General features: G+C 39.7%; 1 protein-coding gene across 6 annotated transcripts in view; it reads left to right on the top strand.

Moving 5' to 3' along the window:
* The first annotated feature begins 1,216 nt into the window (after window positions 1-1,216).
* The window catches only part of SAP130 (Sin3A associated protein 130), a 75,779-nt gene continuing 54,091 nt past the window's right edge, over window positions 1,217-22,904 (top strand). For 2 of the 6 annotated variants that reach the window (XM_081262059.1, XM_081262055.1), the window contains exons 1-7: window positions 1,231-1,409; window positions 3,061-3,178; window positions 11,150-11,385; window positions 12,084-12,242; window positions 13,409-13,520; window positions 15,391-15,515; window positions 18,935-19,059. In XM_081262059.1, the coding sequence (XP_081118185.1) occupies window positions 3,067-3,178; window positions 11,150-11,385; window positions 12,084-12,242; window positions 13,409-13,520; window positions 15,391-15,515; window positions 18,935-19,059 (869 nt within the window). In that variant the 5' untranslated portion in view covers window positions 1,231-1,409; window positions 3,061-3,066. The other 4 variants (XM_081262057.1, XM_081262056.1, XM_081262060.1 and 1 more) reach the window with 4 other exon arrangements.

Raw genomic sequence — 22,904 nt, 5'->3', positions numbered from 1 at the left:
GGACGACAGAAAAATGTTTTAAGGATGAATTATTAGTAAGCTAAACAAGAGGAGATCTAAGCTAGGACCACTGGATTCGAGGCTAAGTAGGGACTGGAATTTGGGGGGAGCAGTTTGAGAAGGGTGGTGAGAGTGGAATTCAACAAGGAGTAGAGACTGCCAAACAGGTTAAAATATATTAAGGTCAGTAACTTGTAGAAGTTTGAGAATGAAGGGATAAAGTGAGGAAGGAAAGTGGCTTGAGAGAGGAGAAAGGGTATTTGACACTCATCATTGTAGTCCTGAGATACTCTTTTCTTTCCAAGCTATTGACTTATACCACTGTGCAAGACAGAAAGGATTTTGAGCCCCATTTCTTTCTTTCTTTTTTTTTTAAGTTGTTAATGAACCTTTATTTTATTTATTTGTACGTGTGCTGAGTATTGAATCCAGTGCCTCATGCATGCTTGGCAAGCGCTCTAGCACTGAGCCACAATCCTAGCCCCTGCATTTATTTCTTAACTAATCACAAAACTCCAGGCCTAAAAGACCATCGGGGAAGGGAAGAGGAGATCGTAATCTCTCATCAGACCCAAATTTCGTCTCAGTAGCTTTGGTTAAGTCTTCTACAGGTGCATAAACTCTCAACTCTCCATCCCAAACCAGACACATCACCCCTCTTGAGCAGGTGCACAACTGCCTTCCCGAGTTGTGTGCCCTGAGTCCCTCTCCGGATGGCCAGCTTTAACTCCCAGAGCGCTCCAGTGCTGCGCGCCCGATCTTCTCACGATGCCTAGGCTTCACAGGCCACGGCTTTCGGTGCTGACTTTAAGACCTGCACGGCGGAGGGAAAAGGGAAACCCGCAGTCTGGACACCCTCGACCCCGCCTGCGGCCCCTCCGGCCGCTGGAATCGTCCTCCATTGCCCTTCCCACGTCGCAGCTCCCCCACCTCGGAAAAATGAAACCCAGCAGAGTCAGGCTTAGACCAAGGGGTGGGATCCACTATCTTCTCACTCCGCAAAGAGAAAAGGCAGAACCGACTTCAGACAGCAAAGGGGTGTGTTGCCCCACAGGGTCGCAGGAGGCTCCGCCCCGGCTAACCACCTCCTTTTCGGCCCCGCCCTCCTGGAGCCGGGGACTACAGTTCCCGGAGGTCTCCTCGGCCCTGGGGGGCAGGACCGTCCGCTCTCCCGCTCACGCAGAGCGGTGACTGGCTTTCCGTGAGTGGGGCGGGGCCTGCCTCAGCCAATAGATGGAAAGCTCGTTACGGCGGCGGAAGCAGCGGCGCTGGAGTGAGGGGTGGGGGGCAGAGTGCTAGCGCCCCGGCGGCGGCTGCGGGTCCGGAGCCCGAGGACGTCGGCTCCACAGTCGGAGAGCGCACGGGAGCGAGCTCGAGGCGGCGCGGCGGCCACTCTTCGTAGCACTCAGGTAATGGCGGGACGGGTGCCCGAGAGGGCAGGGGAGGAGGCGAGGGGGCGGGGCGGCCGAGCCGAGCTGCAGCGTCCGTCCCGCTGCGCGTCCCCGGGGAAGGGCAGAGGTACCCCAGCTTCTGTGTCTCGGACTTCAGCTCTTTCGCGAGCTAGGCACGGCGGTTGAGCCGGCGGCAAGGGCTGGATGTCTAGTGGCGGGGAAGGGAGAAGAACCGGGAGGGTGGGCCAACCTGGGAGTGGGGGCGTGGCAGACGTGAGCCTTGGCGGGGAAGCGGGGTGGCCGGGGGAACGCGGGCGGGCGGGCGGGCGGCCCAGGGAGTTTGGCTCCTGAAGCAGTTTAAAGTGACTCTCCACATCCGGGCCCTGCGCCCGCCGCTTTCAGACCCCGACTGAGGCGGGGCCTCCCCACTCCCCGCCCCCCTCTCCGGGAGTGCTTGTCTTCCTCTGCCATTGGCCCAGCCTCGAGGGGTTTGGGCTGCCCCGGCGAGGTTCGCTTTTGATTGGCTGTTGATCGGCGGGAGGGTGGGGCGGGCTCAGAGCGTGCAGGCCTCAGTAGATTGGTGCCGGGCCTCCAGTGACGCGTCGGGCGTGGGGCCAATGGGCGGGCGGGGGAGGTAGGGGCAGGTTCGGGGGAAGAGGACTGGGAGCCGACCGGCGGCCGGGTGGCGAGGGTGAGTGGGGTTGGCGGGGCTGGACAGCGGCGAGCTCGGGTGCGCTTCGGCACGAGTCCTCTTGTTGTCCCCTGAGCCCAGCGCTGCGGCCAAGACGGGCCCTCCGCGGCACCCCCAGGCCGGAGAGGTGGAAGCGGGAGGTGCGGGCGGCGGGCGGCGGCTACAGGTAAAGAGGCACACTGCTTGTCTTGTTGAGGTACTCCCCAGAACGCTTGGTTCCTTCCCCTGGGAGACGGAGTCTTGGACACCCGAAGTATCTGGAAACAAATCTGTCCTCTGATCTCAGGGAGCGGGGGCTCGGGATGGGGTGGGGTTAGGGTCGAATCAGGGGAGCTTGACCCCTGAGGGAAAAGTAGGGGACGATTTGAGAAGGTGCAGAAGGTGTCTGCCAGATCCTTCTGGCTCAATGGGATGTCTTTGAAAGAGAAAAAAAGGAAATCTGTAAATGGAGGCCTTTGCAGAAAAGCGTTTGAGAATTCCTTGTACATCAAGTCTTAATGTAAGATTTCTAATCCTTTCTTGGGGCTGGGCATTTCCCCTCTTGCATCTTTTTATGACATACTAATTACTGTTCTTTTTACTTTGGCGTGAGGTTTGTCTTTCAAAGAGACATGCTATTTTCCATAAAACTTTACACAAAAGATAGATATGCCTTGTGGTATTACCTGTCATGTGGCTGTTGTACAGGATTTAATGTCCTTTTTTTTTTTTTCCCACATCGCAATCCACAAGTATTTATGGAGGGTCATAGTATCCCCCAGTGACGTATAAATGATGTTATTTAAATTTAACCTATGTGCATTAAAAAACTTTCATAATTTAGCTAATGTCTGTATTCATATTATCATTGATTATTGTTCTAGATAAATGATTCTGCATTTGCTTTTCCAAGGAAACATTATGGATACCAAAGATTAAAGCCATTATTGACTTTAATCTCAGAATCTTGTAACAACTTATATGACTATGTACTTGCAGGTGGAAATGAGTTCTCAACAGTTTCCTCGGTTGGGAACCCCCTCCACTGGACTGAGCCAGGCACCTTCACAGATTGCAAACAGTGGTTCTGCAGGATTGATAAACCCAGCGGCTACAGGTGAGATGTGTACTATTCTTCTATATTGCTTCCTATTACAAGACTAATGCCAGTTTTGTAACTTAAAAATTAGCAGATTCCTTCTAGGATTTAAATACTAGGTTATTGAATTTAAAGAAAGGGTATGTTACTGTAGTGATTGAAATACGAAATTTTTTATTACTCTATTAGCCATTTCATTCACACATACTGAGTATTCATGTGACTTATAGTAAAGCATGCCTATAAGAACTATTTTTTAATGCATGGATATAGTCTCATCTCATTAACACCCATATGTATAGTAGTGCATAAAGGGAGCACAACAGTGTGTAAAGATAGGCCACCTCTTAGGAACTAGCTAAATAGAAAAAAGAAGAATATATATAATATATATATACACACACACACACAAATATAAGCAATATGGTTAGTTAGTGTATCCTTTGAGTGGTATAGATGAGTTGTTGTCAGTGGGGGTTGATTTTGCCATGAGGAGAATATTTGGCTGGAGACAGTTTTGGTCGTCACAACTAGGTGGTGCTTTCAGCATTTGTTAGGTTAGAGGCCAGGGATGTTGCTGAATATTAAAATGCACTGGACAATCTCTTCCCCACTCAAAGAATTATCCAATCCAGTCAACATTGCTGAAGTTAAGGAATTCCTTCAAATATCATTTTTTTTCTGTATATTAAGGAAAAACATGATATTGCAAAGTGAAATATATTACTTTTTCTACTATTTTCTTCTTTACCACCCAGTGGTTTTATTCCTTATGGTAAATTGTACCATTGTTGACTCATTGCTCAAATGAGGATCTGAGGCATCTTTAATTGCTCTGTCATTGTCTCTTACCTGTGAGCCTTGACCCTTGTCTAATGTTCAGTCTCATTTCAAATTGCTTTACCGCCATCCTGCCAACTCCATCTTTTGTTACAAATTTATTTTAGTTCTCTTTAGTCTCAAAATTACTGTAAGCTGTGTTCTGCCTCCTGCTGGATGGGATCTACTCATGTTTTCTCAATGAATAATTTCAGGTTCTTAGTTTTCATGACCTTGGAACTTTGCACATTCTTTTCCTAAGCCACAAACCTAAAACCTTTCTTTCCATACACAGTTATTTGGTTAATCCTTGTTCTTCCTTAAGGTTTCATCTTAGATGTCATTTAGATGTCATATCTTCCACAGCAATCAGGTTGTGACCTCCCCTGGAGTGAAGCTCAAAGGAGAGCCAAGGCCATCTGTGTCTCTTACATCTTTGCATATGCTATGCTTGCTATAGTGGAGGGCACAAAGTTATGGTCAATGACTTCTCATAAAACCTCCTAAAGTTTTTTATTCCTTAACAAATATTTTTGATAATATTTTGTCTGTGGCATAAATTCACAATAGGAAAATTGAAAGGAGCACAGTTAAGCAGAACAGTTTTTAACACTTTTTCCTTGCAAGGAATTATACTGCTCACTTAAAAAGGTGTTACTTAGCGATTATTGTCCTCAAGTTTTACTGACAAACAAATTATTAGAACAAAAGTGTCTGAAATTTTACTTCTCAAGGGTGCTTATATGTATATTCTTTCAATGGTTTTAAAGAAATAAAATAGAATTTTTCTCTTAGTAGTTAGATGTCTCTGTTTCCTATGGCTTGTGTCATAAGAGACGATTTGAAGTTCTGAGCATGTCAGGATCTGAATGAAGTACATATTCAAAGTTAAGAAATATAACATAACTAATGCTTCAAGATTTTTTTTCCTAATAGAAATAAACTGAAATAAATCCAAATATCTGGAAGGAAATGATAAATGAACCCCAAAAGAGTCTAATAGGAAATGATCAATGCATTCTATTTTAATGAAGTTGTTAAAAATTGGTCTTCTTGGACAAACAGATTATGGGAAATGGTGTGGAATTGTTCTTTTTCTTAATTTTATTTAGGGACAATTTGGGAAAAAAAGGAAAGAATAGACATTATGATTGCTGTATGTATATAGGTGACTATGACCAGTGTGATTCTGCAATCTGTACAATCAGAAAAATGAGAATTTATACCCCAATTGATTCAAATGTATGAATTGCCAAGATCATTGTAATGTCATGTGTAGCTAATTAAAAAAAACTGAAAAAAATAAAACAAACAAAATATGATTAAAAAAATCAGTAGAAAATGGAGAGAAGTAAAACTGTCCTTATTCATAAACAACATGATACTATATGCAGAAATCCAAAAGAATCTTTTAAAAGTGTTTCAACTAATAAGTGAAATAGGTAAAGTTGTAGAATACAAGATCAGTGCACAAAAATGAATTATGTCTGGACATTGCAATAGAAAAGAAATTTTTAAAACATCATTTACAGTGGCATGTGAAAAAAAAATTACGGAGGAATAAATTTAACAAAATTAAGACCTAGTCTTCCAGGGTTAGGAGACTAAAGCTTTACTGAGAGAAATTAAAGAACTAGGTAAATGAAAAAAAAATCTATCATATTCATGAGTGGAAAAACCCAATATTTTAGGATATTGGTCCATTCAAAGACCTCCTAATTAAAATCTCATCAGGGTCTTTTTGTAAAATTTAACAGCATAATTTTAAAATTATGTGGAAATCCAAAGAACTTAGAATAGCTAAAGCAGTTTTGACCCCCCCCAAAAAAAAAAAAAGTTGGAGGACACTGTTGCCTTATTTCAAAACTTGCTACAAAACTACACTAATCAATATGATGAAGACTGGCCCAATCATGCACATCTTTAATCCCAGGTACTCTGGAGGCTGAGGAAGGAGGATCACAGGTTAAAGGCCAATCTGGGCTACTTTGTGTGACCCTATTTGAAAACAAAAATTTTTAAAGGAGTGGGGATGTAACTCAGTGGGACAGTGCTTGCCTAGTATGCAGAAAGCTCTGGGTTCAATCCTCAGTACCGCCCCCAAACAGAGAATAAAATAATGTGGTATTGGCATAAAGAGACAAATTATAGATTTGTAAAATAAAGTGGAGGATCTAGAAATGGACCTAGATGTGTGATAATTGGTTTTTTAAAATTTTACTTATTTATTTATTTATTTATTTTGGTACTGGGGATTGAACTGCATTTGACCACTGAGCCACATCCCTAGCCCTGTTTTGTATTTTATTTAGAGGCAGGGTCTCACTGAGTTGCTTAGTGCCTCACTTTTGCTGAGGCTGGCTTTGAACGTGCAATCCTCCTGCCTCAGCCTCTCTAGCTCCTGGGATTACAGGCATGCACCACAGCACCTGGGTTGATCAATTTATTTTTGCAAAGGTTTCTAAGTAATTTGATAGGGAAATGATAGACTCTTCAAAGTAATGTGGAAATTCTGGAATATCCATTTGGGAGGTAAAAATGAATCTGGATCCATACTTTCTTCACATACAAAAATTAACTCAAAATACATCATTGATCTAAATGTAGAATTTTGAAAATAGAGGAGAAACTGTTTACAACTTCAGGGTAAACAAAACTTGCTCAGGTCACATGCAAAGAGAAGCAGTTCATACAAATTTAAAAATGATTACTCTGAAAAAGATACCATTAAGAAAACCAGAAGGTGTGCCACAGAGAGGATATTTTCAATAAATACATCTATAATGGTTCTTTTTTTTTCTTTTTTTTTTTTTTTTTTAGAGCTGGAGAACAATTCATTCTTTACTTTTGTACTTGTTCATATGCTTTTTTTTGTTCTTATTTTTTTAGTAGAATGTATTTTGACATAGTATACCTATGTATAACTTATTCTTCTGGAGTGTAACTTATTCTTCTGGTTGTACATGATGTAGAATTGCATTGGTTGTGTAATCATATATGCACATAAGATGATAATATCCGATTCATTCTACTGTCTTACCTATTCCCATTCCCCCTCCTTTTCTTTAATTCCTTTTGTCCAATCCAAAGTACTTCTATTCTTTTTTTTTAATATTTAGTTTTTAGTTGTAGTTGGACTGAATACCTTTATTTTATTTATTTATTTTATGTGGTGCTGAGGATTGAACCCAGGGCCTCGCACGTTCTAGTCGAGTGCTCTGCTGCTCTTCTATTCTTAACCCCTTGCCCCCAATTGTGAGTTAGCATCCATATATCAGAGAAAACATTCAGCCGTTGGTTTTTGGGATTGGCTTATTTCACTTAGCATGATATTCTCCAGTTCCATCCATTTACTGGCAAATGCCATAATTTTTATTACTTTTTCTATAAAGGATTTTTATTCTGAATATATAAAGAACTCCTGTAACGCAATATTAAAAAGATAGCCTTAATTTTTTTTAAGGGAGCAGATTATTTGAATAGACACTTCACTAAATTATATCTATGAATGGGGCTGGGGTTGTAGCTCAGTGGTATAGAGTGCTCATCTCTCATGTGAAAGAAACTGGGTTTACTCCTCACATTTAAAAAAATAATAATAAAGGTATTCATCTACAACTAAAAAAATATTTTTTAAAAAAAATCTATAAATGTTGAAGAAGCATGTGAATAGTTGCTCAAATTATTCATCCTTAGGGCAATGCAAATTAAACCCATGTTGAGAAACTACTACACATCCAATAGTGTGACTAAAACTAAAAAAAACAACAATACCAAATATTGGTATGGATGTGGAACAAAAGGAACTCATATTGACAGGAATGCAAAATGGTCTAGCCACTTTGGGAAACAACTTAGCAGTGTCTTATCAAATTAAACATATATTTTATAAACAACCAACAATCGTACTTACTATGTGTTTACCTAAGGTAAATGAAAGTATGTTTATACTTTATACACTTGACTGTTCATAGAAACTTTTGTTTGTACCAAGCAGTCACTTGGGAAAACCCAATGTTTATCAACGACTGACTGGATAATAAGCAAATTGCACATAACCATATAATGGAATACTATTCAGCAATAAAAAAGATCAGGCAGGCTACCCGTACACTCACCAACACAGAGGGACCTCCCTGTTGTAGTACAAAACATTGTACTAAGGAAAAGAAGCCAGACTCAAAAGAACCATAGATTGTCTGTTTGTAGAAAAATCTAGAAAAGACAAAGTTGTAATGACAAAGCAGATCACTGTTTGATGGGAGGGGAGGGAAATGAGAACAAAGAGACATGATTGAACTTGTCAGAGTAATGAAAAATGTTGCATATCTTGATTGTGTTGTGGTTACATCACTGTATGCTTTTGAAAAAATTTAGTTAAACACAATTAGTGAATTTTATATGTAAGTAAATTTGATTGACTAAAATTGATGACTAAAAAATTGACTAAAAGATGAGCACATACTTCACAAAAGAAGATATATCTGAGGCTGGGTATGTGGCACATGCCTGTAATCCCAGCATTGAGAGGGGCTGAGCAGGAGGATCATGAGTTCAAAGCCAGCCTCAGCAACTTATCGAGGCTGTAAGTAACAACAACAACAATAAAAGATACATCTGAATGTCCTGTGATCACATGAAAAGATGTGCAGCATTGCCAGTCATCGTGGAAATACTAAGGCTGAATGGATAATTTGTGCCTTGTTCACACATTGGCATACTATGCAGCATTGAGATGGCTATATATCAAGCATTGGTGAGGATAAGAAGCAACTGAAACTCTACATAAAATGATGCAGCTGCTTTCAAAAGTATTTTGGCAGTTTCTTAGAAAGCTAAACAAGTACTTAACATTTGTCCCTACTTTTCTTCTTGGAGTTGCTGAGGCTATTTCTTTAAAAATCATTGAAGAGTTGGGTGTGATGCTTATGCCTCCCAGCCACGGTGGAGGCTAGAGCCAAATTATGGCAAGTTCAGGGCCAACTGGACTACTTAGCAAGACCCTGTCTCAAGATAAAATTTTTTAAAGGGTTGGGAATATAAGTCAGTAGTAGAATGCCTGCCTAAGCATGCACAAAGGCCCTGTGTTTATTCCCTAGTATCATAGGAGATGGGGAAATCATTCTTTAGAGTAGCCATTTTATTGTATGTAAATTAGAATTCAGTCAAGTGGTTTTATAAATCAGAATTCTAAGAATTCTGAATGACCTGAGAGAAAAGTCAGTATATAGCAATCTAGAAATATGCATCAGTTTTTTCACCCATCACTTCTATATTTTTTTTTTTCCTAAAGAAACCACTTGACGAGGAAAATTTAGAAATAACCTAAAGTAACATAGTGGTTTTAAAAAACTGTTTTTTTATTATCTGGGTTGTAGAATTCCAGAGAACCTTTAAATGCAATATGTACATACTGTATATTACTCAGCATTTCAACTTTCAGGTATTTATCCAATAGAAATGATATTTATGTTCACCAAAAGACATAACTAACACTAACAGCCACACACAGTGGCACACATCTATAATCCCAACTACTGGGGAGCTTGAGGCAGGAGGATCATAAGTTCAAGGTCAGGTATTTTACTTAAAGTAAAATAAAAGGGTTGGAGATGTAGCTCAGTGGCTTAACACTTCTGGATTCAATTCCCAGTTCTGGCGGGAGAAAAGAATATTAGTAGTTATTCATAATATTTTGATAAAAAAACAGAAAACTATTTAAATGCCTCTTAACAGTAAAATGGATAATTTGTGCTTTGTTCACACATTGGTATACTACACAGGTTTGAGAATGAAAAATCTATAGCTCTGTATAGTAATGTGGATCATCATATCTACAAGTGAAAGAAGCATGACACAACAGGGCATATTTGTTAACAACCTGGTGTTAAATGTTTAGGAGAGTGGGTATCTTTGGGAGGGATAGGACTGCAGTGTAGCAGAATGGATAGGAGGATATCCAGGGGCCAGAAATGTTTTGTTTCTTGAGCTGCGAACTGGTGATTCAGGTGTATTCTTGTTTGTGAAAGTCCATTGAGCTGCACAGTTAACATTTGTGCACTTATCTTTAAGACAGTTACACGTCAATGGAAAATGGTTAAATAAAACCTACTCCAAATTAAAAACTGGTGAGAAGTGTCTGAAAGTTTTAACTGTTGGTGCCTTTGGGTTATAGATTTTGGGGCATCTTTACTTTCTTTATAGATTTCCAAATAATTTAAACTTTCCACATAAGTAAATATTTTCTCTGTGTTCAGAAAAATAAAGCTATTAGTATTATTTTAGGAAAAAATGATAAACAAGTGTAAGTTAGTATTTCCACAAACTTTCTCCTTTATTACCCTAGTATTCCTTGATTATCTTAATTTTTAAATAGGTCATGTGTTCTGGTAATCTAAAATTCCAGAAGTTAAAGAAGTTTCAGTGAAAAGTATCTCCAGCATCCCTGATCCCTGTCCTCCAATCTTGAAAAATCATGTTCTTAGAGTTAGGAATTGTATTAATTAATTGCGCGCGCGCACGTGCGCGCGCTCTCTCTCGCGCTCTCTCTCTCTCTCTCTCTCTCTCTCTCTCTCTCTCTCTCTCTCTCGTCCTGGGGATTGAACCCAGAGCCTTGTGCTTATAAGACAAACACTCTACCAACTGAGCTATACCCCCAGCCCCTCTTTTTTTAAAATATATATTCTTTGTTTTATTTATTTAGCTTTTAATGTGATATGTTGGGGATTAAACCCAGTGCCTCACACATGCCAGGCAAGCTCTCTATCACTGAACTATAACCCCAGCCCCTAAACATATCTTTTTAATGTAAGAGTTTTTTGTTTGTTTTGCTTTGCTTTGTTTTTTTGAGGCATTTTAAATAAAATTGTCTTATATCTTGTAATGCACTTTCAACTATTTGAGCTTATTTTAAATGGTTGTCAAACCCTTTGTAAGTTTGAGAAAACCATAATATCCAGAATAAATGTTATGTTTCACACTTGTGACTCTTGGGTCTGATGTCTATCAAGACAATCCAACACCCAAATCCTTCTTTTTAAGAAAGCCCCCAAGAATGTGATCACTTTGTTAACCCTGAAATTTAACTGCAAGTGCCACTGTATCCATTCTGCTGTGTTAGTTAATGTTGAAAAATTGTGACATACTTTCTTGCCTTCATGTCTTTCCTAGTCAACGATGAATCAGGTCGAGATGCTGAAGTCAGTGCCAGGGAACACATGGGTTCCAGCAGCTCCCTCCAGTCCCGGGAAGAGAAGCAAGAGCCTGTTGTGGTAAGGCCGTATCCACAGGTGCAGATGTTGTCTACACACCATGCTGTCGCATCAGCCACACCTGTTGCAGTGACAGCCCCGCCAGCACACCTGACGCCAGCAGTGCCACTCCCTTTTTCGGAGGGACTTATGAAGGTAATGGAGAGCTTTAATATTTCACATTAAACCACATCTAATGGTGGCAAATATTTTTAACAAAATCTTGGGCTGTTTCGTAGAATCATGCTTTGGTGTTTTTTCCATTGTCCTACCATTTCAGCTCTTCTGTGTAACTCAGAGTCACTGCCTGCAGTACCTAGGCATGGGCAGTTGGAATCACAGGATCTTTTCTGTTATTCATTTTGACATTGATGTTAATTTATGGGCTTGCTAGTTAGTTTTTATCTTGGGGTAGTACTCTTCTCCAAGATTTATTTTAATAGCTGGCTAATTTGGAGGTATTTTAGCATATTGCCTTGTATATTTCCTTGCGATTATGTTTTAGTTACTGAGAGTTTTGTTTACTTTTGCCCAAACTTGGGAGGCAGTGCTGTGTAGAAGAAAGGGCATGGGCTGTGTGCCATATAGATCTGGCTTTATTCCCAGTTCTACTTTTTACTGTCTGTGTGATGCTGAGCAAGTCACTTAGCCTTGCTTTGTACATTTCCTCCTCTCTGAAATGAAAGTGCTAGCACTTCAGTGGAACAGCTGTGATGCTGACAGATAAAGCATATAAGGCTTATGGCATCTTTCCTGGCACTCGCCGGGTTTGATTTGTGTACTTTTAACTATAGAGTAAAATGCATCACTAGAACAAGGCTATTGATATATTTCGTGTGGTTTTCTGTTTGCAGCCGCCCCCGAAGCCCACCATGCCTAGCCGTCCCATTGCTCCTGCTCCACCTTCTACCTTGTCACTTCCCCCCAAGGTTCCAGGGCAGGTTACCGTTACCATGGAGAGTAGCATCCCTCAAGCTTCAGCCATTCCTGTGGCAACAATCAGTGGACAACAGGTTTTTTTCCTCTTAATTTGCTGATTTTCAAACTAAGATTCCAAACTGTTGATCATTATATATTGAATGCCAGCAGTACATTAGGCACTATCCTAAATAAAAAAGTAAATAGTCACTGATATCTACAAATGGGAAGATAGTAGATTTGAGAGAAGGGATAGGAGTAGAGGCCAGGGTGTGTAGTGGTGGTGTAACCCATATTTATTGAGCATCTGCTGCTATATGCTAGGCACTGCCCCAGTGAGATACAAATCCAATTTGGATGGTCCATGTCCTTGTCAGAGTCCAGTTGTCCTTGCTTATAGAGAGAGCTCTGAAGGATTGGGAACCACCTCACAGCAGCAGTGTTGGGCAGTGCTTCTCTCTAGGTTTTTCTCAGGAGCGCAAATATGTATCTCTTGGGATACTGGTAGGTTTGCTCAGGTAGCCCTCCAGCTATGAACATTTATATTGAAGTTACCTGGTTTTTCTTCAAATTATTGAAAAGTTGCAGTCTTATCCCTTTATATATTTGACTTATTAAATATTTTAAATTATCTACCTATGAAAAAAACTAATTCCTAGGATTCTTCCCTTTCATAGTTTCAAGAAAAATTAATACTCCAAAACAATTCCTTGTGATGCTGTGCTTTTGTCATATTGCTAAGTATTCCCAGAAGTCTAAGAATTGCCATCTGAGAAGCACTGATATCAGAAGTTGGGACATTTGAGGGGTGAGCCAAAAATGGGTAGAGGAGTACCTGTTGGGTACTAACTGACATTTACTTGGAAATTCCCAATAGCATAAGGAATGAGGGAAAGAGAATCATTGCAAACAGTGAGAATACACAAAGTAAACCTTTGGCCAAGAAAGAGAAAGCAAGTATGAAAGGCTAATATTGCAGATGAAAAGGAGACAGTAGAATATGTCATGTGTTACTGGAGTCTAGCAACTAGCTAGCCTGAAACAATTGAAGGTGCCTCAGAGTCACTTGTGGCATGACTGTTGGCATAGATCATTATGCAGTACAGTGCTTAAAACAGATAAAGCTAAATGTCCTCAGCCCTCCCTCGGGGTACCCATTATCTAAAAGAACAACCTGACCCACATTTGGAGGCAACTGACTTCTAGAGGCAATAGGTAAGACCAAGTACATGAAAATGATATTATATCCCATTTCTTTCAGGGACATCCCAGTAATCTGCATCACATCATGACCACAAATGTACAGATGTCCATTATCCGCAGCAACGCTCCTGGCCCCCCTCTTCACATTGGCGCTTCTCATTTACCTCGAGGTAGAGAATGCATGTTTTGTTCAAACTCTGGAAATGCACATACACATTTGGTTGAAGATATACTTACAAAAAATGTATTCATAATCAGCATATTAAGTGGCAGGACAGTAGAGGTAAATTTAAGACAATATACATTTTTAATGAGGTCTAAGATGTGCTTCTTAGAGTTGGGTTAGAACAACTGTATGTGTAAAATTAGTGTGAATTTTTAATTGTCTAAAAATTGTTCTTTACTCTGAGGAACTCAGAAGGCTATGGTAGTCTGAACATGATATTCATTTTTCATAAGTAAGTCACTAGTATTAATATTAAATTTCTTTCTCTTTTTTTTCCCCCTCTTTTTGTTGTGTGTGTATATTGAGAAATCAAACTCAGGTCCTTGCCCATGCTAGGCAAACACTGTACCACTGAGTTACATTCCAGGCCAATACTGAATTCTTTCAAAGTATACTGTTAATGGTCACTCAATTTTTTTTTCTTTCTTTTTTGGGTACCATGGATTGAACTCAGGGGGCACTTAACCACTGAGCCACATCCCTAGCCCTAGCCCTTTTTTGTATTTTATTTAGAGACAGGGTCTCAAGTGAGTTGCTTAGCACCTTGATGTTGCTGGCTTTGAACTTGTAATCAGACTAATAAATTAAAAACCAGGTTTGCTTAGTCATACCATAACTCAAGTGATTGCCAACATGTGATATTCACAGGCCCTTTTAAGAGGCTACAGGGTCACAACTATTTTCATGAACGCATTAAGATATTCTGCCTTTTTCACAGTGTTGATAACTGCACTAATGGAACAAAGGCAGTGGTGGGTAAGTGAAGTGTCACTGTCTGATGGTTAAAGTGTTCCAGTGCTAGCCAGAAAGTATACAGCAGCACCACACTGTGCTATTCATTTTGTTTTGTACTTGGAATTAACAAGACACTAGCTAGTTTCATTTAAGAATATCCTTGAAGTAACAATATGTGTTATCTTATTAAATCTTTTTTTTTTAAAGAGGAGAGAGAGAGAGAGAATTTTTTAATATTTATTATTTTTTAGTTCTCGGCGGACACAACATCTTTGTTGGTATGTGGTGCTGAGGATCGAACCCGGGCCGCACGCATGCCAGGCGAGCGCGCTACCGCTTGAGCCACATCCCCAGCCCATTAAATCTTATTTTAGTCTGCTTTTTCATTGCTATAACCAAAAGACCTGACAACAATTTTAGAGGAGGAAGTTTATTTGGCTATCAAGCTTTCAGAGGTATCAGCCCATAGACAGCCAGCTCCATTGCTCTGGGCCCTTAGTGAGGCAGTGAAAGAGTATGGTTGGGGAAAGCAGTTGAGGACATGGCACAAGGAAGCAGAGAGACATAGCAGACCAGGGTCAAAATACGTACCCTGAAGGCATGCCCCCAGTGACCCACCTCCTCCAGCCACACCCTATCTGCCTATAATTACCACCAAAACAAATCTCAACCCTTGAGTACAGCTTTTCTTAATTTTCTTTCTTTCTTTTTAAAAACCTTTATTTTGTTTTTATGTGATCCTGGGGATCAAACCCAGTGTGTCACATATGCTAGGTGAGCGCTCTTCCTCTGAGCCACAACCTCTTAATTTTCTTTCGTTATTTTTGAAACTATATGTCTTGCTGTGTTGCCCAGGCCATCCTGGAACTCCTGGGCTCAAATGATCCTCCTGCCTCAGGTTCCTGAGTAGCTGGGACCATAGGCACTGTGCCTGGCCTTTTCTTAATTTTCTTTAAGATGAACGGGAAGTATGTAGAGCATACTTCATCTAAATACCAACATTATTTGAGTTTTAGAAGTCATTTTCCTAGGGGATATAATTGGATCTATTTAAATACTAATAATTTTTTTTTTTTCAGGTGCAGCTGCTGCAGCTGTAATGTCCAGTTCTAAAGTAACCACAGTCCTGAGGCCGACTTCACAGTTGCCAAATGCTGCTGCAGCCCAGCCAGCAGTGCAGCACATCATTCACCAACCAATCCAGGTACGTCAGGACCAGGGCTTCTTATCCTGCAAGATTAAGATTTTAGTGCCTAGGGGCTGGGGATGTGGCTCAAGCGGTAGCATCCGTGCGGCCCGGGTTCGATCCTCAGCACCACATACCAACAAAGATGTTGTGTCCACCGAGAACTAAAAAATAAATATTAAAAATTCTCTCTCTCTCTCTCTCTCTCTCTCTCTCTCTCTCTCTCTCTCCTCCCTCACTCTCTTTAAAATAAAAAAAAAAAAGATTTTAGTGCCTAAGTTAGTCACTGCCAGACACTGATAGAATCCTTGACTTTATTGACTTTTTTTTTAATAGAGAGAGAGAATTTTAATATTTATTCATTTTTTTTTTAGTTTTCGGTGGACACAACATCTTTGTTTGTATATGGTGCTGAGGATCGAACCCGGGCCGCACGCATGCCAGGCGAGCGCGCTACCGCTTGAGCCACATCCCCAGCCCCGACTTCATTGACTTTTAACCTAGTTTTTTTTAAAATTAGTGCTACCTTGTCACTTCCCAAAATTAGGGAAGTTTGAAGGATATACAGTGTCATGTGAGTTGTTGGAATATAGAACAGAGGTAATAAAGGAAGGCCTTTTGTTGGGATGAAAGTAGTAGGGAGGATTCAGAGAAATGAAGAGGGAAATGAAACAATGTCAAGAAGGAGAATAATGGTGATAGTGTATAATGAAGGGTAGCTAGACCTGAAAGGGATTTTAATTTTGCTAGAGGTCAGTGAACCGCTAAAGGCTTTATGCACATTTTTATACATTAAACGTGGTTTTCCGAGAATATAGCCTGTGCCTTTCAACTTCTTTTCAAGGAAATCTATGGCCTTGGAACTACCAAAGTATAGTGTAGATGATAAATCTGTAAATTGGGAATGCTAAGGGAATACAACATTCCTTTTTGTGTAGAAAGCCACTTGCGCGGGGGGTGAGGGGGGTAACCAGAGATTGAACTCAGGGGCACTCAACCACTGAGCTACATCTCTAGCTCTATTTTGTATTTTCTTTAGAGACAGGGTCTCACTGTGTTGCTTAGCACTTCACTTTTGCTGAGGCTGGCTTTGAATTTGTGCTCCTCCTGCCTCAGCCTCCCAAGCTACTGGAATTACAGGCATACACTGCTGCACCCAGTGAGAGCCACTTTTTTTGTAACCAGTTATATCCAATCAAAAAAAAAATTCAGGCTGGGATTGTGGCTTAGTGGTAGAGTGCTTGCTTATCACTAGTGAGTTACTGGGTTCGATCCTCAGCACCACATAAAAATAAATAAATAAAAATATTAAGTTCATGTACAACTTTAAAAAAAAAGTCTTTGAAAGATTAATTTTTTTCATTAGTTTTTTTTTAAGACAATACCTTTTTTTAAATATTTATTTTCTTAGTTTTTATTTAGGTGGACATAATATCTTTATTTCATTTTTATGTGGTGCTGAAAATCAAACCCAGTGCCTCACACATGCTAGGCAAGCGCGCTACCACTTGAGCCACATCCCCAGCCCATAATGCCTTTTTTAAAGAAATTTATTTTTATACAGTGCTAAGGATTGAACCCGGTGCCTCACACAAGTGAGGCAAGAGCTCTATCACTGAGCTACAACCCCAGCCCAGAAAGATTAATCTTAACTGAATTACACAGAGGAGATGGAAATTCTAATGCTTTTAGAAATCATTGAGATAATGTGTGTGAAACAATTGTGTTTATATAATAGAGCAGAGTCCCGATTAGGACAGTGAGTAGTATGTTTTACCTAAAACTTTCAAACTACGTATTTCATTGTATATAATCATCACAGATTTTATGCCAATTTTTTTAAAAGTGGGGTGTGACCATTATGTAAAGCTTCTTCTTTTTTTTTTTTTTTTAAATAGTGCTGGTATTACTTAAAAAATAATTTATTACTTTACGGTCTTTGGTGCAAGATTAAGGTGCATGGAATACTCATGAATATATATTAATGTGGTGGCAGTGATTATGTGCTGAAATATAGTGAAACAAAAGACCTTCCCAGCAAAACACAGTTGGATGGCATTGGCATTCAGGAGTACCTATAGAATATATGAAAAATTAGAGAAGTATGAGAGCCAAGACTAGGAACTCACTAGTGAGGAAGTGGAGCAGTAGCCCTAGTGTGAGATATATAGCTGTACACAATAGGAGCAGCAGATAAAAGACTGAGGTTTTTGAAAAGCAAGGATAAAGAATGGGCAGAGTGTTGGCACCTTGGAGCACATCTGTACTCCCAGCTGTTCAGGAGGCTGAGGCAGGGGATTACAAGTTCAGAGTCAGCCTCAGCAACTTAGCAAGGCCCTAAGCAGCTCAGCAAGACCCTGTCTCTTTATAAAACATAACAAAAGGCTGTGGCTGTGGCTCGGTGCTTATACACCCCTGGGTTCAATCTTTGATACCAAAAAGAATGGGCAAAGTTTGGGGATTTGACATCAGGATCAAGATGTTGAGGGCTGAATCAGAAGACAGGTGAGTAGAAGAATGACTGTGAATTACAGTGTGAGGCTCTTTTATCAGATGAAGATTTTATACATTGATGTGGTAGGTTAGAGGGCTGTGTACCTGTATGAAAACATCCAAGAAACATCTAAGCATCAAGACTTTTTTGTTTCTTTGAGCACCTGACTTGCCAGCACAGAATACTGTTACCCTGTGTTTATGTTTTTTTGTTGTTGCTATTTGGTTTTTTTGTTTTTGTTTTTGTAGTGCTAGGGTGAAACTCAAGGCCTCCTGCATGCTAGGCAAGCACTCTGCCACTGAGACACGTCTCTGGCCCTGTTTACTGTTGTTTTGCAGTGCTGGAGCTCTAACCTGAGTTTGCCTTTTGAATGCTAACTTCACCTGAAAGCTAATAGTAGCTGAGAAGGGCACTTGGTTTAGCAGTGGTAAAAAATGTCTATACCAGGACTCTCAATAGACTGTAGGAACTCCAGGTATGAAGGGTTAAATTCTAGTTTGTACGGAGTCAGGCAGTATTTTGACTCTAGTCATATTTGGAAAGGAGGGACTTACATGCTGTCCAACCAAAATAAGACTCTTGTTCTTATAATAATCTATCTGGAAAAAGAATTATTTAGTTGGACTGTAAGAATTTACTGTCATTTGGGCATAGGTGCACAGGCTAATACCAACATAATCTCCTCTTCTCACACCCCCCCCCCATGTAATTCTTCAGAAATTCTTTTGACTTCCTCTTCTAGTATCAGAACATGTCATTCTACCTCCATTATCAACTCTACCAGATTCTGCCTATATACCCTCCTGTATGATCTCTGCTTCCCAGCTGTGCCATCTAACAGCCACGTTTCAAATTATATTTTTATACTTTTAATGTTTGACTTAATATGTTTTATTTTGCCTTTTGTTTTAAATAAAGTATTTTTTTCTTCTTCTCTTAATAGTCTCGTCCACCTGTTACCACCTCCAATACTATCCCTCCCGCTGTGGTTGCAACTGTTTCAGCCACCAGAGCTCAGTCTCCTGTCATCACTACAACAGCAGCACATGCAACTGATTCAGCACTGAGGTATACTTGGGGGGTGTGAAGATGGGGCCATCCTGGTATCCTCCCTGCTTCCTTTCTTTTTCCTTTATTCAGTAAATGTTTCAGATGCTTTTTTTTTTTGAGGGGTGGAATATGGGGGATTGAACTCAGGGTCACTCAACTACTGAGCCACATCCCCAGCCCTGTTTTGTATTCTGTTTAGAGACAGGGTCTCACTGTGTTACTTAACACTTCACTTTTGCTAAGGCTGGCTTTAAATTTGCAATCCTCCATCTTTAGCCTCCTGAGCAACTGGAATTACAGGCATGTGCCACTGTGCCTGGCTTAAATGCTTTTTATATAGTGTTCTAGACACTACATAAAACAATTAACAGGTGAAGAAATTTGTCCTTGTAGAGATTCTATTCCTAGAGGTACAACAAATAATTTTTTTTTTTCAGCAATGAAAAGAGGTGAGAGCATTTGGAGTGGGAGGGAGGTGGCATAGGAGGCTTATTATTTCATACAAGGTGGTCAAGGAGGACTTTGTTGATAAGAAAATATTTGAGCAGAAAAGCTGTATTGGAAAGAGCTATATAGTTATAGCTATATGAAATAGTATTCTAGGCAGCAGGAATTGTTAGTGCAAAGGACCATAAGATATAAATGTTTGCCACATATGAAGAGTAGTCAAGGAGACCTCTGTCAGGAAGAGGGACAGAGATTAGTTTAGCAGGTAGCATGAATTCTAAATCACAGAGGACCTTATGAACACTCCAGGAATCTGGGCTTTGCTGGGTGTGATAGGAATCCTTAGCAGAGCCATGTCATGATCTGAAGTTTTAATTGGATCACCTTGGCTGTTAGGTTGCACAGTTGGGAAGCAGAGATCATACAGGAGGGTATATAGGCAGAATCTACCGGAGTTGATTATGGAGGTGTAGATATGGTTTGATACTAGAAGAGGAAGTGAAAAGAATTTCTGAGGAATTACATGGGGGGGGGGGGTGCAAGAAGAGGAGATTTATGTTGGTATTAGTTGGCCTCTGCACCTGAGAAAGTAGAAGTGCATTAATTTGAGATGGAGAACAGTGAGGAAGAATGGTTTTGGAGATGAATTCCAGACTATAGTTGGTGTCATTTTAAGGTTGTGATGACTTCCAAATACCCAAGTGGAGATATTGACAGATGAGTTTGGAGTTCAGGGAAAGATCTCAAAGAGATGATCCAGGGAGATGGTCTATATGGGAAGCAGGGATATGAGAGAAACAGCTCCTTCTGGAGAGGGCTGAAAGGCAGGAGTAGTCTCGGGGGAGAACCAAGGTTCCTTCAGGCAGAAAGGGAAGGGTATATTCAGAGAAAGGTTGACGACATAGGATGTAACGTTTTTGCTAAAGATGACTTATAAGTCCAGATGATACAGGTTGGGTATTTGAAAGGGGAAGGTAGTGCTATTAAGAGATTTATAGAGCCATCCAGAGATAAAATCTGGTTGATGAGAGATGGTCACAGAAGCTTTTCGTTCTACTGGGAATATTGAGTTTGTGGAACAATCAAGTGGCTTTTGCCAACAGGTACTTAAAGAAATGTCTGTGCTGGACATAAAGAGTTTAGAAGGAGTCAGCATGTGGGCCAAAATTAAAGCTTTGGGTTACTTGAATCTGCCCACAGAGGATCTGAAGAAAGTTAACATTTAAATGAAGAATAATGCCTAGGGTTTATCTTTAATCCTTAACACTCTCACCTGCTAGCTGTTTGACATTAAGCAAGTTTCTCAACTTCCCTCATCATTAGTTCCCTCCAAAAAAATAGGGATACTTTATTTTGTGGTACATAAAAATGCAGTTTTAGTTATAAAGACACACAACCGCCCAACATAAAATAGACTACTTGTTCATTTTAGTTTTATATTCACATATACTTTTTTAAAAGTTACTATGTTCAGATGATGTCATAAAATTCAAAATATATGAGTAGATAAATCAGTAAAAACTAGTTTTAGGGCTGGAGTTACAGCTCAGTGGTAGAGTGCATGCTTAGCACATGTGAAACTCTGGGTTCAACCCACAGCACCACAAAAAGAGTTAAAAAAATTAAATAAAATAAAGGTATTGTGTCCATCTACCAAAAAAAAAGTGTATTTAAAAATAGTTTTAGGGGATTATTTATTTTGAACTGGGGTTTCACTTTGTTGCCCAGGCTGGTCTGAAATTTGGGCTCAGGTGATCCTCTGGCCTTAGACTCCTGAGTAGTTTGGGACTGTAGGCCCGAGGTTCCATTGCCCAGTTAGGGTTGGGTTTTTTTTGTTTTTGTTTTTAAACAAGTTATCAAAATATCTTCTCCCATGTATTGAGTGCTTCAATAAAAAGTGGACCTTGAATTTTGCCAAATGAGTGTTCAGTATTCCCTTAGACAACAAATACTGTAGGAACTCTGTGTGCACAGGAGATGTGTTAGTAAATTACACAGACAAATCCTAGTGATTATTTGATTTTTTTTTCTACTTATGTCTGTAATTATCATAAGTTTCTAATATCTAGTTCTCTGAATTCTGTAGATAGCAAGTTTAAACAGACCAATTTTTATGGAAGAAATAGAACAAAGAATTCAAAGTATTGTCTCCCAGAAAAGCAATAGGCCCAGGTGGTTGAGTAAAATTCTACCAATTCTCAAAGGCCAGATAAACCAATGTAATGACATTGGTTCCAGGTATACAAAAAGAAGTAGTCTATTTTACTTCTAAAAGAAGTAAAATTCCAGAAAAATTTAAGGTAAGTTTTATTGAATGTTAAGTAATTCAATCCTGCATGCCAGTTCTTTGGCTTTTTCTTTCTATTCATTTGTCACTTGGTTAAATAATATATGTTCTTTATTATTTTCTTCAAAAAGCAGTGATCTTTTTTTGTGTGTGTATGTGTGTTTCCTAGGAATCAAATTCATGGTCTCGTACATGCTAAGCATGCACTCTACCACAGAACTACACATACCCCAGTCCCTAAACGACCTTATCTTAAAGGACTGATAGTTTAAATTTTCACATGCTCAGAATCATTTCCCAGATGTCTTTACACTTAACTGGTAGTTGACTAGTATAATTTTTTTGTTGTTTCTATGTACTTTCCTTGAGTACTTTACAGGTATTTTTTCCTAACCCCTAGAGCAGGGTAATGCTGTTGAGAAGTCTGCAGCCAACCTGATCTATTTTCTAACCCCTAAAAAGACTTTGATCTTTCTGTTTGCTTGCCCAAGAGTCCTTATCTTTGAGTTTCAGCAACTTAATTAAGATATGTTTTGTGGTGACTATTGTGTATGGTTTGTTTTGAAATATGGTGTGCCTTTTTAATCTGTAACATAAAACTGTACAGAAAATTTCCTTGAATTATTGTTTTATGTATTCATTCTGTTCTGACCTATTGGAGAGGAACAATTATGGTATGTGGAATCTTTTTGTATGCCTTTCTTATCTAATCCTTTTAGACTACTTTTTCTCTTTAAATTGTGCCAGTGATTCCCTTTCTGCATTTTCAGCCTGCTCTCTTATATTTTACTCTTAATTTTGCCTTCATTCTTTAAGTGGCTGAACAATCGACTTGTTTCTTTTGAACTCTACTCATTTATTTTGTCTCTTTTTGTTGTCTTGTCATCACTTCCAGTGTGCTTTTATATCTTTGTATTTTCATTTCATAGAAGCAGTTATTTCATTAAGTTTTAAAATTCCTGGCACAATTTTCATCTGCCTAGTAAAATCCTTTCTATTATGTTTCCCATTTCTTTCCACCTTTTTTTTTTTCTTCCTTAGAGCACTTATTTAAAAGTTACTATCCTGGTTCCCTTTTGAGTTCTCGTCTTTGATTAGATTTTGTGTATTTTGAATCAGTTATTTGTCA

This window comes from Spermophilus citellus (genome assembly GCF_964194105.1).
Source record: "Spermophilus citellus genome assembly, chromosome: 11".
In the NCBI taxonomy this organism is placed as follows: Eukaryota; Metazoa; Chordata; class Mammalia; order Rodentia; family Sciuridae; genus Spermophilus; species Spermophilus citellus.
The sequence above is the reverse complement of the archived record's forward strand: the minus strand, read 5'-3'. Positions and strand labels throughout refer to the sequence as shown.